We start from the raw sequence: 14,330 nt of genomic DNA, 5'->3' as shown, positions 1-14,330 counted from the left end.
CACTGTGTAGTTCGCTCTCCTGACTGGACTCAGACTAACAGAGTAACACTACCACCTACTAAAGCGTCCAGGCAAGAAAGCTGGAAATCTCTCCCTCTGCCCCTCCCCCTGCTCCTTCTCTCTCGCTCAAATACATAAAATCTTAAAAAAAAAAAAAAGAAGAAGAAAGAAAGAAAAGAAAAAGCTGGAAATCAGCTTTTAACCACACCCACTCCCCTACCTCTATAATGAATTGGTACAGACTGGTTATCAACTTTCGTTGTTCCTCATTTCCACTGAATTAAGAATCTTCCCACCTACTATCTTAGTTTAGAGCTCTGAAATCCTCACTATGTTTAGTATTTTTTTGTCAGTCTTCTGCCACCAATATTTTCTGTCCTAGGATCTTTTCAACCTGTAGCCATATTTTTTTAAAAAACATAAATCCCAATCATGTCATTCTTCTGCTTAAAATTACTTAATCCCGTACTTTCAGAAAGAAGTTCAAACCCCCCCAGCTCCTCATGATTCAGCACCTGCCTCGTTTTCTAGCACCTTTCCCTAGTCAAAGCTTCTCTCCTCACCACACTCCCACCACCACAACCAATTTACATTTCTTCTCCTACTGCATGTAATGTCTTCCATTTCTCCAGCACGGTTCAAGTTGTCTCTGTCATATGATCTGGGCTTTTGCACCTATTGTTTCCTAAATTACTAAGACTCTATCACCCAACCTGAGTAACTCCTCCTTGACAGGACTAGATCTGAGGCAATCAAAGACTAAAATCACCATGACCTTAGATCTGCACAGTGATCTGTACTTCGAAGGCAGTCCACTCACACACCACCACACTCTAGTGTACGCTGAGAGGAATGCTGTGATAGGAACCCAGATCTCCCCTCTCCTGGTCCAGGTCAGTGCTCACTTAGAACCATCACGTCACAGATACATTTGTCCATCCACGAGGAATACGAACCCCAACTGATTTAACTTTTCCTTACCTCCGGAAAGATCCATCTTATTGCTCTGTACATTTTCTTCTGGTGAGTCTCTCTGAAGTAAGAAAACACAGCATGTTAGCAGTCCTTAATTTATCAATGAAAATAAATTAAAAATGAAAAATTTTACTTCATTTCATTATCTGTCAAAAATCAAGTGGGCTGCAAAACTCTTTTCACTGCCTAACAAAGAAAACGTTTTAAAATAAGATATAAGATCAATGTTTTTAGCTAAAACTATGAAAATAAAGAAGGCTTCATGGTCAATTTTGCTCTAACCTCCAGCATATTCATAAGGATTGAAAGATAATAATTTGTTAAGAACGTAAAAAACTGAACTTAGGGTAAATTTACAGACCACCATTAAAAGGGGAGCGGGCTGCTATGAAAAATACACTTACCGAAAAACTGATATTTGAAAACTGTTTAACGAATGGATTTATCCATGCTTCTTCTTGTTTGTTTCCACCTTTCATGGTTCCCTTTGCAAAACAAAAGAGTAGAAAGCTGCCATGGCCACCTCTATTTATCTGGGTACAGTGATGGATTAATAAAACTTCAAGACAATTCCCAACTCTCATTTTTAGCCAATTAATTTCTCCTCCAACCAACTCTTAGTAGAGTTGTTAACAATTACAAATCAACTTATTTGATTTTCAACTTCCTTTGCTCCAGTCCTCTGGTATAGCTGTAACGTACAGAGAAATCTCTAAAGGCAAGCAGTCAGAAGGAAAAGACGGAAGCAAAGGGTGGAGAACTGTTCATCACGGTTTCCAGTTTACAAATGGACTGTGTTCTAAGAGCTTAATTATAATCTGGATTTGTGGGGTTCTGACACCACACTAAAGTAAAAGTGGTTGTTAGGTTCCACAGGTTAGCCCAAAGAAACCAACATACCTGTAATTTAATTATGCTATGTGCACTGTACTGAAAAGGCACCGCATGTTTCCAAATGAAAAGCTATTTTAAAATTTTAATTCGTGTTGCCGAGAACACAGTACCCCAGCGGCAGCTGAGGCTGGGGATCCTCCAACCCCCCGCCTTGGTGCCAGCTGCCATGGCTGGCTGGGCATGGGCAGTACAGAAACGACTTTGAGACACTCTTTGAGGGAATATGGTCCATGATGACGAGCCTGGCTGACAGGGAGGCTGGACACGCAGGGACCAAGGTCTCAAGACCCGTGAATACGAAAGACCACGGGGCCAGCCATTCTCGGTCTGTCGCCTGAATTCCCCTTTCCCGTTGCTACCGCCTGTTCCTTCCGACCGTGGGACAGAACACAGCTTCACACTACCCCCTCCCACCCCCCCAAAGTGCAGGTCTCTGAAGCAAGCACCTAACCCTTGCAAGGTTTCTGAAGTCCTCCTTGATTCCTCTGGCCCCCACCCCCGCCCTTATGCCTATATGGCTGCCAAGGCCTTCTGTCCCTTCTATTCTGAAATGCCCCTCCGATCAGTCCCTTGCACTACATATCCACTCTGGCTTCCCAATTCAGGCCCTCACTTCTCACCAGAAGCTTCCTGACTGAGATCCCCCAACTCTGGTGTCTCCGCTGTGCCAATTATTATCTTTCAGAAAGTAACTTAAAAAACCCAACTCATGTTGCCTTCTATGAAATTTCATTGGCTCCATATTTTATACAGAATAGAGTTCAAATTATCTTTGGCATGGTATTGAAAAGACTCTACTATCTGCCATTAATCTAACTATTGAGCCAGATCTCTTGTTACCTCTTTCCAGAAATTCTACACTTTAGTATATCAGGCTACTATTTTCCCTGGCACATCCCACCCGCAGGCATCTTCCAAACTCAAGCGGCTACTCCTCAGCGCTCTCCTACAGCCCCACACTAGACTCTGAGCTCCTCGAGGATACAGCTCATTTCCTAGTGTTTTTGAACCCCCAGCACCAAGCACAGTACCTGGCACACAGCAGAGGCTAAATAAATGTTTGCAGTTGCTTTCTAAAAGATTTTTACTAGCAGAAACAAAGGAGAAAGAGTAAAAAGGCTACACACCCTTTCCCTTCTCCTTTTTTTGCCACTCAGACCCTGTAAGGAAAGACAAAGTCACAAAACAGCATGGTCCAGTGGGAAGAACACAGATTTTAGAATCGGAAGACCTAAACTTGAGTCCTTGCTCTGTCCCTTACTAGTTATGCATCTTTGGGCAAGTCACCTCCGGTCTCAATTTCCTCATCGGTATTCTATCTCAGAAGGTCATGAGGACCAAATGGCTTATGTAAAATATGGGAAAGCACTTCATAAGCTATATGGAGAGGCAATAGGCAAATTCATCCAAATGAAACATCTTTTTAAATGAAAATGGTAGGTCCTAGACTGAGAATCCCCGGATTAAAAGGGAGGGATCCTGGTGGGCAGCTAGTGGAACTCCTGGATATTTGACCTCTAAGGTCTGGGGACGGGGGTAGGGGTGGGGTGGAGATGGACCGGTTCTCAAATAGGGTGGGGTGGGGAGAACCACCTAGGGGTCTGGGAACGTATTTTGAAAATGGTCCCCAAGAGACTCTGACACCAGCATCCAGTACCACCTCTTAAGAACCAGTGGTCTGCGTCAGTGCTTCTCAGCTCTGGCTCTACATCAGAGACATTTGGGGTCCAATTTCCAAAACTATAGTAGGCCTGGGGTACAGGAAGCTGTACTTGCAACAAATGCCATAGGATTCTGATGTACCAACAGGTTTGGGAATAAGATTTATCCACATACAAGAGAAAAATCAAACTCTGCTCATTCCTAGGGATTTTTGTCATAGGACCTTTCGGGGGCGGGGGGCAGGGAAGGGCTACAGATGGGGGATGAAAAAGGAAGATGGTGATTCTGGGTAAAGGGGAGGTCGGGGACTGCAGGTGAGCTGGAACGAGAGATGAACTGGCAGTGGGATGGAAAGAGTCAACAAGGAGATTTGCCCTTCTCTTCACCCCCACCACTGCAGGCACCACCCCGGGGTGAGGAGTGTCCCAGCCAGCACTGGTGGAGGGGGAGGAAGAGAGAAATCCCAAGCTGTAGCAGTGGGGAGAAAGGAAGTTCCTGCGGTCTTACGGCTGTCTAGGTGGCTGCCCATACAAGAGGCTATACCTAAGCTGGGGACTGCCTGGACTGTACTGACTGCCATAAATAGGCAGGAAGAACGTTAATTTTCTGAGGGTAAACTATCTTTGGAATAAATTTTCAAGGGCTTTGCCCTTGAAATGTTTACCTTCGATGACATTTTCTTTGTATATGGTGGCCAATTTAAAGATGAGTTAAGCTCTTGAGATGAATTACTATTCCACATTCCAATCTCTACATCCTCTTCCTCTTCCCAGCCAGTGGGGCGATTTCCAGGCAATGGCATATCATCACCACACCAGCCATCTTGCATAGATTTTGGCCCTGATCGTGGATTTGTGATATAAAAAGAAACATGCTTTTAATCAAACAATTCTTTCTGGAGGATGAGCACTCATTAAGGGGGCAGGGTGGGCGTGGGACCCTAAAAAAACCCCTATTTCCCTTCCCAAATCTGCATGGTAGGAATGTATGTTTTATACTGAGTTGAAGGTTCCACTGAGCAAGATTTTTTTTTTTAAAGTAATCTCTATACCCAACATGGGCCCTGAACCCACGACCCTGAGATCAAGAGTCGCTTGCTCTACCAACTGAGCCAGCCAGGCACGCCTAAGCAAGAAATTTTTTTAAATTAAAAATTTCAGAGGTGCCTGGGTGGCTCGGTGAGGTAAGTGTCCGACTCTTGATCTCAGCTCAGGTCTTGATCTTAGGTCATGAGTTCAAGCCCTGCACTGGGCTCCACACTGGGTGTGGAGCCTACTTAAAAAAAAAAAAATAAAATCAATGAAATATCTCCCATGCTTTTTACAAACAGAAGGCTCCTAACATGGAACAATGGTGGCCTTCTTGTTCATACTCATTTAACAATCTGCATGGCAACACACAAGGCAAAGAGGAATGAGGAAATTTCAAAGAATTCATTTTGATATATATTTTCAAAGAGAACAGCCACAAAGTACTGCAAGTCATAAGCAGAAAGTATCTCAACTCTAGACTCAGCCTTTGGAATTCCTATGGGGTACCCCACACACAACTTATGGGATAGGGACAACGTTCATCCAAATGCTGAATCAGGTCCCTCCTGAACTTTGTTCATTTTCTGTATAATATTCGGGGAGTAATCTGGAACCTGAGCCAGACAGTTTGGATATGTGTCCACACGATTATATATCCAGTCTCTCAGGTTGGATAACATGAAAGATGCTTGAATAGGTAATCTTATTTGGTAAAATAATAACTTAGATTTGGTGAAGTACATGCAAATCCTTATTAGTTAACACAGTTCTAAGACAAGAAAATTCAGAAAGCTAAAAGAGCAAACCAAGTTACAAATTGAAAGAGGCAAATAGTGAAATCATCTAGTATGATGATACACAGATACATTTATCAATGATATAAGCATTATCCGATTATTTAATTATACACAATGAGAGACCACCACTGCGACAAAATAGCTACCAGGAATTATCAATAACTTACCAGATTTGCTTAATGCTTGAGGACCAACAGAGCTGGAGCCCCACGTGGATGTGTTGGATGCCGTAGCAATGGGCTCCCCCCAGCTGGGACCACTGTCTATGGGTTTACCCCATGCTGAAGTACCATTATCCACAGTTGTGGCTGGAGTAGAAGGCTCCCCCCAGGGCTCACCCCAGCCTTTAGAAAGTGTGGGAAAAGAAGTCATCAGCACATGGTAGGGTGGTGCGGTGGAATAAGGGGCAATAAGGAATACTTAGGGAAAAGATGAAGACCTTCACATTCACAGATCGAATAATGATGCTGCGATGGGCAAAAATAATGGCATCTGTTTTATGCAAAGAAGACAAATCATTTCCCATTATCATAATTTAACTACACGGTGTGAATTTTTTTCCCCACCTCTTCTTTCATAATTGCCCTCTGGGTGTAGAGCACATTGTTTTGAATGACCTTAATTATGGCCAAGTCATCCTCCTTTGAAGATGAATTTAATTCCTGGAAAAGTCAAGTCATTCTGAGCCAAACCTACTGATTCCAAGCAGGTAATCAAGCTGGGTAATGGTATGTGTATACAACTTTTACCGTTAAGTGCAACCTTTCAACATAGTGCACTGTTCTGGGGCAAAAAAAAAATAAAATAAAATAACTACAAGACTAAAAATACCTAGGCACCCTATTTTTATACATGTTGGACAATGCTTCTTAAAAATTCTGAGGTATCAGGTTGTCCAAAGCAAAGCCATAAACATTGTTCAAAAGAACCAAAACAGCCTTTCCCTTAGATACATACCTGTTTCTTGTAAGAATTGAATCTAAATTAATAAACTATACTTGAGGGGAAAAAATTGGATGCTGAAAGGTTTGCTCATGAAAACACTCCTATCACTACTTCCGAAGGGACTGATGATTACTCAGTAAAACGTCCATTAACAAAGATAATGCGTTCCAATGACACTTAATGAAAATGTCATTGTCAAGATCATCTGCAGATAGGAACTAGCTCCTTGTCATGAGAGTTGGAATATGTCAGAAAGGTACTATCAAATGTTTTAAGTACACAAACATACACGCTGTATAACTAACAGACTTGGATTTCATGCCTACTTAAATAAATCCCCTCTAAGGCCAAATATAGCACCTGGTATTTAGAGAGTATTGTACTTGGATGCTTGTTTTATTTCTGGGGACACTAATCAAATAACGAAACCAAACAGTAACGGCCTGACTCAGAAGAACTGAGAAGTGTAGGGCATTCCCACTTGACATCACTTTCCCAACTCTGCCTTCTCAAGTCTTCCTAACAGAGAAGAGAGTATGTGAGACCCACAACCAATGCGGCCACAGGCAGAGCTCTGTACCCTGATGTTAAACGCCCTATTATTTTCTTCCCTAGAAGCTCCTCCTGGATCAGAGGGGAAAAGCCCTTTGTGTGCATATCCAAATACTGTTAAACAAATCTTACAGCAGCAACAGTACATTGAAACGAGGCTGACAATACTGTGAAGCATTTCGTAACACCGTCAGACTCCATTAAATGAAAACTTACCAGAGCCACTGCCTGCCTCTTTGTTTGAGATGGCACTTGCAGATGGTAGCAACTGGTGTACCTGTGCTTGCTGGTCTGAACGGCTGCTGCCATTTGGGACGTTTTTGTTCCACATGTTCACATTTTTGTAGTTGTATTTGCTCGGATCTCCCCAAGCTGAAGTTCCGTCGTCAATCTCCATTTTGCGACGTATGGATTCTGGGGATGGTTCCTCCCAGCCTGTGGGCTCTTCTTCTTTTGTTGGGGCTGGTATAGGTCCTCCCAGCCAGCCTGTACCAGGAGGTTTGCCTGTAGCTGGTGGGATTCCCCAAGACCCGACAATGTCTTGTTGCTTGTTCCAGTCTGGAGAACCGACTGGCTTTGACGAATCTCCCCAACCTAGAGACTGATTAGACTTTGGAGGATCTCCCCATCCCTGGGAAGGATTAGGTTTAGAAGATTCATCCCATCCTGATGAATTATTTGGATTTATGTTATTTCCCCAAGTAAAGGAACTAGTTTTACCAAGTTCATTCCAACCAGAAATGGACCGGTCACTGTCACTACCTCCTGAGCTAGATTTCTTATTAGCCTCACCCCAATGGTTACTCCTTGAAGTTTCCCCCCAGTTATCACCGGCAGAAACGGACCACCCTTGGTTTGATTTTTGTCCATCACCCCATCCCTGTTTGCTCTTTTGCGAATCATTCCATGCGGACTTCTCTTCTTTGCTGTTCCCCCACTGATTGCTCTTGACCATTCCTGTAGCAGCAGAGTCATCTTCCCATCCCCCCTGGCAGCTTGAGCCTTTGGAATCTCCCCACCTCAGAGCAGGTTTGGGATCTCCCCACCCCGATACAGATGAGGTATCATTACTAGTAGGGCTAGTCTTATCTATACATGCCCCTGAGTTAAAAGTCTGTGTTGCAGAGCTTCCCCAGGCCTCTGTCCCATTGTCAGTCTTTCTTTCCCCTCTAGGTGATGTTTCCGTATCCCAGGCAGTATTCTGCTTAATAGGAGTCTGTCCCCAACCAGAGTTGGAGAGGACACGTGGATCCAAGTCAGTTCTGTTTACGATGCTTTGGAGTAATGTGTGCTGATCAATTTTTCTCCTATCTCTACTCTGATTTTCCCCAGTTGCTTTCTCCTCGAGGCGTCCAGTGCTTTCTGTACTACCTTCACTCTCCACTGTACCTCCTGTTTTGGCCCATACACTGTTCTGCTCATTTGTCTGAGATGCGGCAGAACCTTGATCCTCTTCCTCAGTAGACTTCCATCCGTTTGTAAACTTCTTACCATTGCCATTTGCACTGTCATTGGAATGCTGATTGCTAGGCAGTTTGTTCCACTCCACGCTGGGTATATTAGTGCCAGTGTTTTGTGCAGGAGTTCCCCATCCTCGTCGACTTCCTCCAGAATTTGCGCCATTTCCACTTCCCCACGATGCACTCTGGGAATTCGCTGCCCCAGACTCCCACACGCCTCCTCCTTTATTTGTGTTCACTTGAAAGTTAGTGCCCATAGGCCCATTTATGCCAGGCTGCATTAGAGTTGCATTCACAGTGTCACCATTAGCTTGGCCGTTAGGGCTCGAACATTTGTCTCCAGAGTAGTTAGAACCATAGGCACCCCACGTAGTACCGTAAGAGCCTCCGCTTTTTGGCTCTCCATTGCTAAGGTGAGAAAGGGAAGTGCCATTCATAACCGACGGAGCCTGTATCTGAGGATGATTCATTGTGCTCACACGCCAGGCCCCTGTACTACCAGGCAGTTCATTATTCTGTACTGAACCGGAGTTTGGTAAACTAGAGGTCATAAAGTTAGTAGTGTTATTTGGTCCAGTCATCTCAGTGGTAATATTCTGAGGTTGACCACTGAATGAAACCTTCTGTGTACCACTTACTTCAGATTCACAAGTTTCCTGAAGGCTTCCCCAGGTACCATGAGTGGAAGAACCACCCACTTTAGAGTTAATACTCTGATTGTTAGGCATCTGGCCTAAGGTACTGCACTGAATATTGATGCCAGAACTACCGCTCCCTACAGGCCCTTTGAGGGCAAGTCCGTTGTTGTCTAATACTGGCCAGGCACCATGGTTGCTAGCTGAATTCAAAGTGCTTGGATTTAACCCTCCATTTGATGAAGAACTTACAGTGCCCCAAGCATTCATTCTATTGTTGCTACTTTCTGATTTGCTTTCAGGAGCATCCGCAGAGACCTGACATGTGCTTATTATGGCTCCATGGGAAAAGCCCCATGGCCCAGTACTACTTCCATGGCCCACGTTATTGCTGCTACCAACCACAAACTTGTTTTGGGAACCAAGTCCAGTGCTATTCCGAAGGCCATCTTTTTCACCACCGGTGCTTCCTGAAGCCATGATAGTGATGTTTCTCTCTGATTCAGAACTGGAGGCAGAATCAGCATCCATACATTCTGAAGCCAACTCTGGATCACTGCCAGGGACTGAGGGCCATGCTTCTTTTTCGGGGGAGTCGTTTACAACAGCATTCTTACAATTTGTGCTAGAGTCACTCGGAGAAGACACAGGTCCCCGCTGCGAATTTTCATAATGGGATCCTGAAGTGTTGTGGTTTATATCTAGAATAAAGGAGAAGTACAAAAACTTACGAAGTGTTTGAAAGGGCGATAAATGTTATAAACGTATGTGGTTCCTCGACATTAACTTGGCAGTATGGTTACAAAGGCACTGGTTATATCCCAGCCACCAATTTTTCTTATCCAATTAGTAATTCCACTCGGGCAGGGTATTTTGCTGCTTTGTTCACTGATGCTATCCTATGAGCCTAGGGCAGTACCTGGAACACAAGAGCCCCTCTCAATAGATAACTGCTGAATGAACAAACTGGTATTTATCAGCAAGTAAAAGAATTTTGGTGTGAAGAAGAACTAGGTGGTAGTAATGTATTGGGATAATGAAGCAACCCAAGCCTAGAGGCCTGACATGGGAAAGAAGGGGCTGGGAAGGAGATGTGTGAGGACAAGTGAACAGGACGAACTTGACTACATGTATTAGAAACATACCAGAAATCCTTTCCTGTCTTCCCTTTCTTAGAGGAGCTTTTTCATACAGCTCTTTGGGTATTAGAACAAGTTTATAAAAACTACAAAGCCTTTTCCATTTTATTTCCATTTCATTAGTGTTTTTATTCAACCTGAAATACTGCACACAAGTATTTTTAGTTGCATTCTCCTTCACAAAAATTCTTAATTTACCTTCATAGTCATGTTTTATAGAAGATCACAGAATTATGACAATTAGAAAATCAAGTGTTGACATTAAACACCATTAATGACCAATCACAGAATCCTATAATCTTGGGACTCACTGCTATATATTATCATCTAGTTGTTTTCCTGCAGGTAGGAGGCAAGCAGTTCTCATGCTTCTAATACTTCCCCAGATTCATTCCTCTCCTTCGGTTTAAGGATCTGGTAGTTAAAAGTTCCTCAGAGATATTAACCTGCATAAAATGTCTGCCTTTAGACTGTCTTTAGGGGGTGGCTTATATTGTAGTTCTTGCCAAGAGTAGTACTCAGTATCCTACGTGGTGCTTTTAAGTAACACATACATTCAAGTCACATCCCATACCTAATGAACCAGCTGCCAGGGATTGCAGGCCTAGAAAACAAATGTAACTCACTACTGGTATATTGCTAATATGGAAAATCAGGTTCATCTCGCATCATTTTCTCGCAAAGCACAATTGTCAAGCAGCAAAACACTATGAGCTAGAAAGAACAGCAGAAAAAAGCACTAGAGAGAGACCAAAAGTGTATATATAATTCACCAAATACATGAATCTTAAAGTTCCATAAGAGACTCTGATCTCCACTCCCTGTTTGGGAATCATTGTTTTAAGCTGCCAAATAGAGCGCGTCATCTTTCAGTGCCCGCGAGAAGGTCTTTCTCACGCAACACAGGATACCGAACAGTCTGTCTCACGGGGTAAAAACAAACCAATACACCAGCACCTGCACCACCAGCAACATCATTCAGCACGGATCATGGATCACATGTTTTCTACGCATTTTTGTCACTGACTCCTTGGAACAACCCTAGAGCACAGATACTACCTTCACTTTGTAGATGGGGAAATCGAGGCCCAGAGGTTAAGTTATAGCAAATCACATGAGGAAGGCAGGATTCAGCATTGGATAATAAAGCAAGCTGGCTGAGAACATGGCTGGAACTCTCACAGACACCAAGATTCATGTCTGGGCTCTATGCAGCAGTGGTATGCCCAAATCTGCAAAACAGGGCTACAAACAGTACCTCTCTACCCAGCTGTTAACTATACTGTCCTTTGTGAAGTATTTCGCTCAGTGCCAGCTTCAAAGAAGGGCTCTGCAATGGGCAGTCTGGTACAGTGACTAAGAGCACAACTGTGCAACCAGACTGCTTGCGTTTAAAAGCTGCTCCGCCATTTCCTTGTGTGATCACAGGCAAGATCCTCAATCTTTCTGTACCTTAGTTTCCTCAACTGTAAAGGGGGAGCAATAATAGCACCTGTCTGAAACAGTCACTGGAAAACTAAGTGGTTAATAATTAAAAATGCTTTGAACCATATCTGATTCAAATTAGGTACTTAATAAATGAGGGCTGTTATTATCACTAATTAATACATATTGACGACTCTCCTGATTATTTCAGTCCTGTCTCCAAAGCACATTTTCCACTCCACCACGTCTATCTCATGGAGAACAAAATCAGAAATCATACAACCTGCTTACATTAAGTCTCTACTTAAAGGTCTCAAACAGAACACTAACTCCTGGATTATTCCCCCACAGATGCCTCTCCCCCCCTCCAAAAAAAAAATCCGGTTTCTTTATGGTTTTCTTCATCTCAGTAAGTTTCCTAAAACCTTACTGTGCATGGCAAATCCCAAACACCACCAAGCCCCAAATTCATCCACTTTTCTCCAGATCTAACAGTCAAGCCACCATCACCATTATCATCACCTCAAAGAGGTGAGTAAAAGTACCTGTTGCCACTATTTGTTTTCTCACACATGCCAGTGTTTCTTGCCACTTCCACCCAGCAGAAGTAAGAAAGCGAGATTGGGAATGTCAGACAAAACGACCTAGGCTGAACACAAAACCTGGAATTTAACAGTGAAACAGCAGAAGCATTCTCATACGGACAGGGAAAAGGCAGGGTACTTGTCCTCAACACTTATACTCAGCCTTGTGCTGGAAGTACTGACCGATGAATGGGGACCCAGAAAAAAGGTAAGCATAGTGGAAAAGAAACAAAATAGATTAACATGTAAAAAGCAACAGTTTTCCTATATACCAGAAGTAGTCGACGAGAAAATGTGACCGAGAAAAGATCCTAACAGCCACAAAAACTATAAAGCAACTTGGAATAAAGCTAACAGAAATATGTAAAGTCATACATGATTAAGTTTTATTGCAGGCCACAGAACACAACTTGATTAAGTACAGAAACTTGTTCCTGGATAGCAAGATAGAATAATATTCTTTCTTAAAGTATAATTCAATTATAAGAAATCGCTAACAAGAGTCTGCAACTTGGTTCAAGTGATTTAAAAATTCACATAAAACATGAGAGAATGAGAAAGAGAATCTCAGTAGTGGGATGGGGTGCGGGGGGCGCCGCAGGGTCACGTGACAGCTAACGAGCGCCGCACCGGCCAAGCAGCTAAGCTTCAGCTGAACGGCACCAGGAAGCCAGGGACAGACCCAAGTGTTTGTCAAATGTTAGTATTTTAAATCAGTAGGAGAAAAGGAATATTTGATACTTTAAAAAGATTTCTTAAAATCAATTTATCAAAAATAATTTCGTCTGATTAATGTGTTAAAAGATGAAACCATGAAGTTACCAGTGAATGAGAGTATTTTATACATAAAAGCAAAGACACCACAAAAGAAATGACATAGATTTGACTACTTACCCAAAATGTGAAGTCATTTTATGTCAGAATACATCAAAAGCAAGCAAGGAAACAAACAAAAAACCCCCAGCAAATAGCAGGATCCATTTTGCAAACCAAACTCTATCACCTTTAATGTTAGTAAAAATTTCTCTCAGAATCTGGTCACGACCTGGTTTGGAGGGGGCAGGGCATGGCCTAAATTTGTCTTTTGCTAATATATTATGTATTTTCAGAAAATGAGAGACACCATCAGCATTTATTAGCTAAAATTTCATTAAAAAATTTTTTTTAATTTCATTTTTAATCTAAAAACTACTTGCTACTTTCAAAAAACCCAAAATTAAAAGGCTATATCAAAAACTGCATTTACCAAGGATCTTTTGGTTATGAAAAACGTGTAGCTAAGACAGAGGTGGGGAGATCCCAGTCTAACTAAAGCTTTGAAAAAAAGACTCCTCAGCAATCGCAACTAAAACGTTTCACAGAGACAGAGACTCTTTCAGAATTGGGAGAGGTGAAAATTTTAGTGTTTCCCTTACAGACAGGAAGCCAAAACCCATCATCACAAATGATCCAGAGGATAAACACAGAGGAACATAATTAACAATGCTGTTACGTTTTTCCAGGGAACAGTGAGAAACAGTAAGACTGTGAAGCCCCAAGCTGGTGGGAGGAAAGGGGGCAGCTGAGTTTTACTAAGCATGGTGCAAAATACAGATTTTCACACACTGCACTGATGTAGGCAAATGAAGATTTGGAAGATTGTGCCTTACTAAAGAACACTGGAAATCCAAAATAATACCATCAGCTCTTATTCTCACACAAAATTACCTTATGAGAACTGGGGCAACTCGAGCACCACACCTCAGAAAGAATAGTGCATCTCATAGCACCTATTCCCAAAGATCAAAAGGGATATGTGGAGGCAGAGCGAAGACTGGCGATGATTCAAGTGATTTGTAAAGAAACAGTAATAATCTGCTCAGGAAGAATTTAGGTACAGGAAAAATAATTTATTTTTCTTATTAAATATATAGCACGTAACAAACAAAATAGTTAAACATGTGCCTTCTGCCTTAAAGACTTTTCATTCTCACCAGAAGGGCAAAGTCTTCAGAAGTAAATGTACTCTGGTTTTAGAGTATTTCTGGGAAGTATGACATAGCATCACTTGGGAATATGAGAGAACCTGGCGTGCCCATTTCAAACAGCACTCAGTGACAAAGGTCAAAATGTTTCTTTCAGTTACTCTGGCCTCTAGTCCAGGGGCTGGCAAACTTTTTCTGTAAAGGCCCAATTAGTGAATACTTTCAGTTTTGCCAGCCAGAGCGGTCTCTGCGGCAACCACTCTGCCA

General features: G+C 42.6%; 1 protein-coding gene across 13 annotated transcripts in view; it reads right to left on the bottom strand.

Annotated features, from left to right (window-relative positions):
- TNRC6A (trinucleotide repeat containing adaptor 6A) overlaps window positions 1-14,330 on the bottom strand; it is a 102,882-nt gene that overhangs the window by 30,091 nt on the left and 58,461 nt on the right. For 11 of the 13 annotated variants that reach the window (XM_064592826.1, XM_064592823.1, XM_064592818.1 and 8 more), the window contains 6 exons: window positions 7,073-9,652; window positions 5,527-5,703; window positions 4,196-4,371; window positions 2,997-3,029; window positions 1,380-1,460; window positions 982-1,033 (listed from right to left, as the gene is read on the bottom strand). In XM_064592826.1, coding sequence (XP_064448896.1) covers window positions 982-1,033; window positions 1,380-1,460; window positions 2,997-3,029; window positions 4,196-4,371; window positions 5,527-5,703; window positions 7,073-9,652 — 3,099 coding nt within the window. The remainder of the gene's footprint in view (window positions 1-981; window positions 1,034-1,379; window positions 1,461-2,996; window positions 3,030-4,195; window positions 4,372-5,526; window positions 5,704-7,072; window positions 9,653-14,330) is intronic. The other 2 variants (XM_064592817.1, XM_064592822.1) reach the window with 2 other exon arrangements.

Source organism: Mirounga angustirostris, unplaced genomic scaffold (assembly GCF_029215605.1).
Source record: "Mirounga angustirostris isolate CCGP_5_RB_7025 unplaced genomic scaffold, mMirAng1.0.hap1 SCAF_5, whole genome shotgun sequence".
Taxonomy (NCBI): domain Eukaryota; kingdom Metazoa; phylum Chordata; class Mammalia; order Carnivora; family Phocidae; genus Mirounga; species Mirounga angustirostris.
This window is presented reverse-complemented; position numbering and strand designations above follow the sequence as displayed.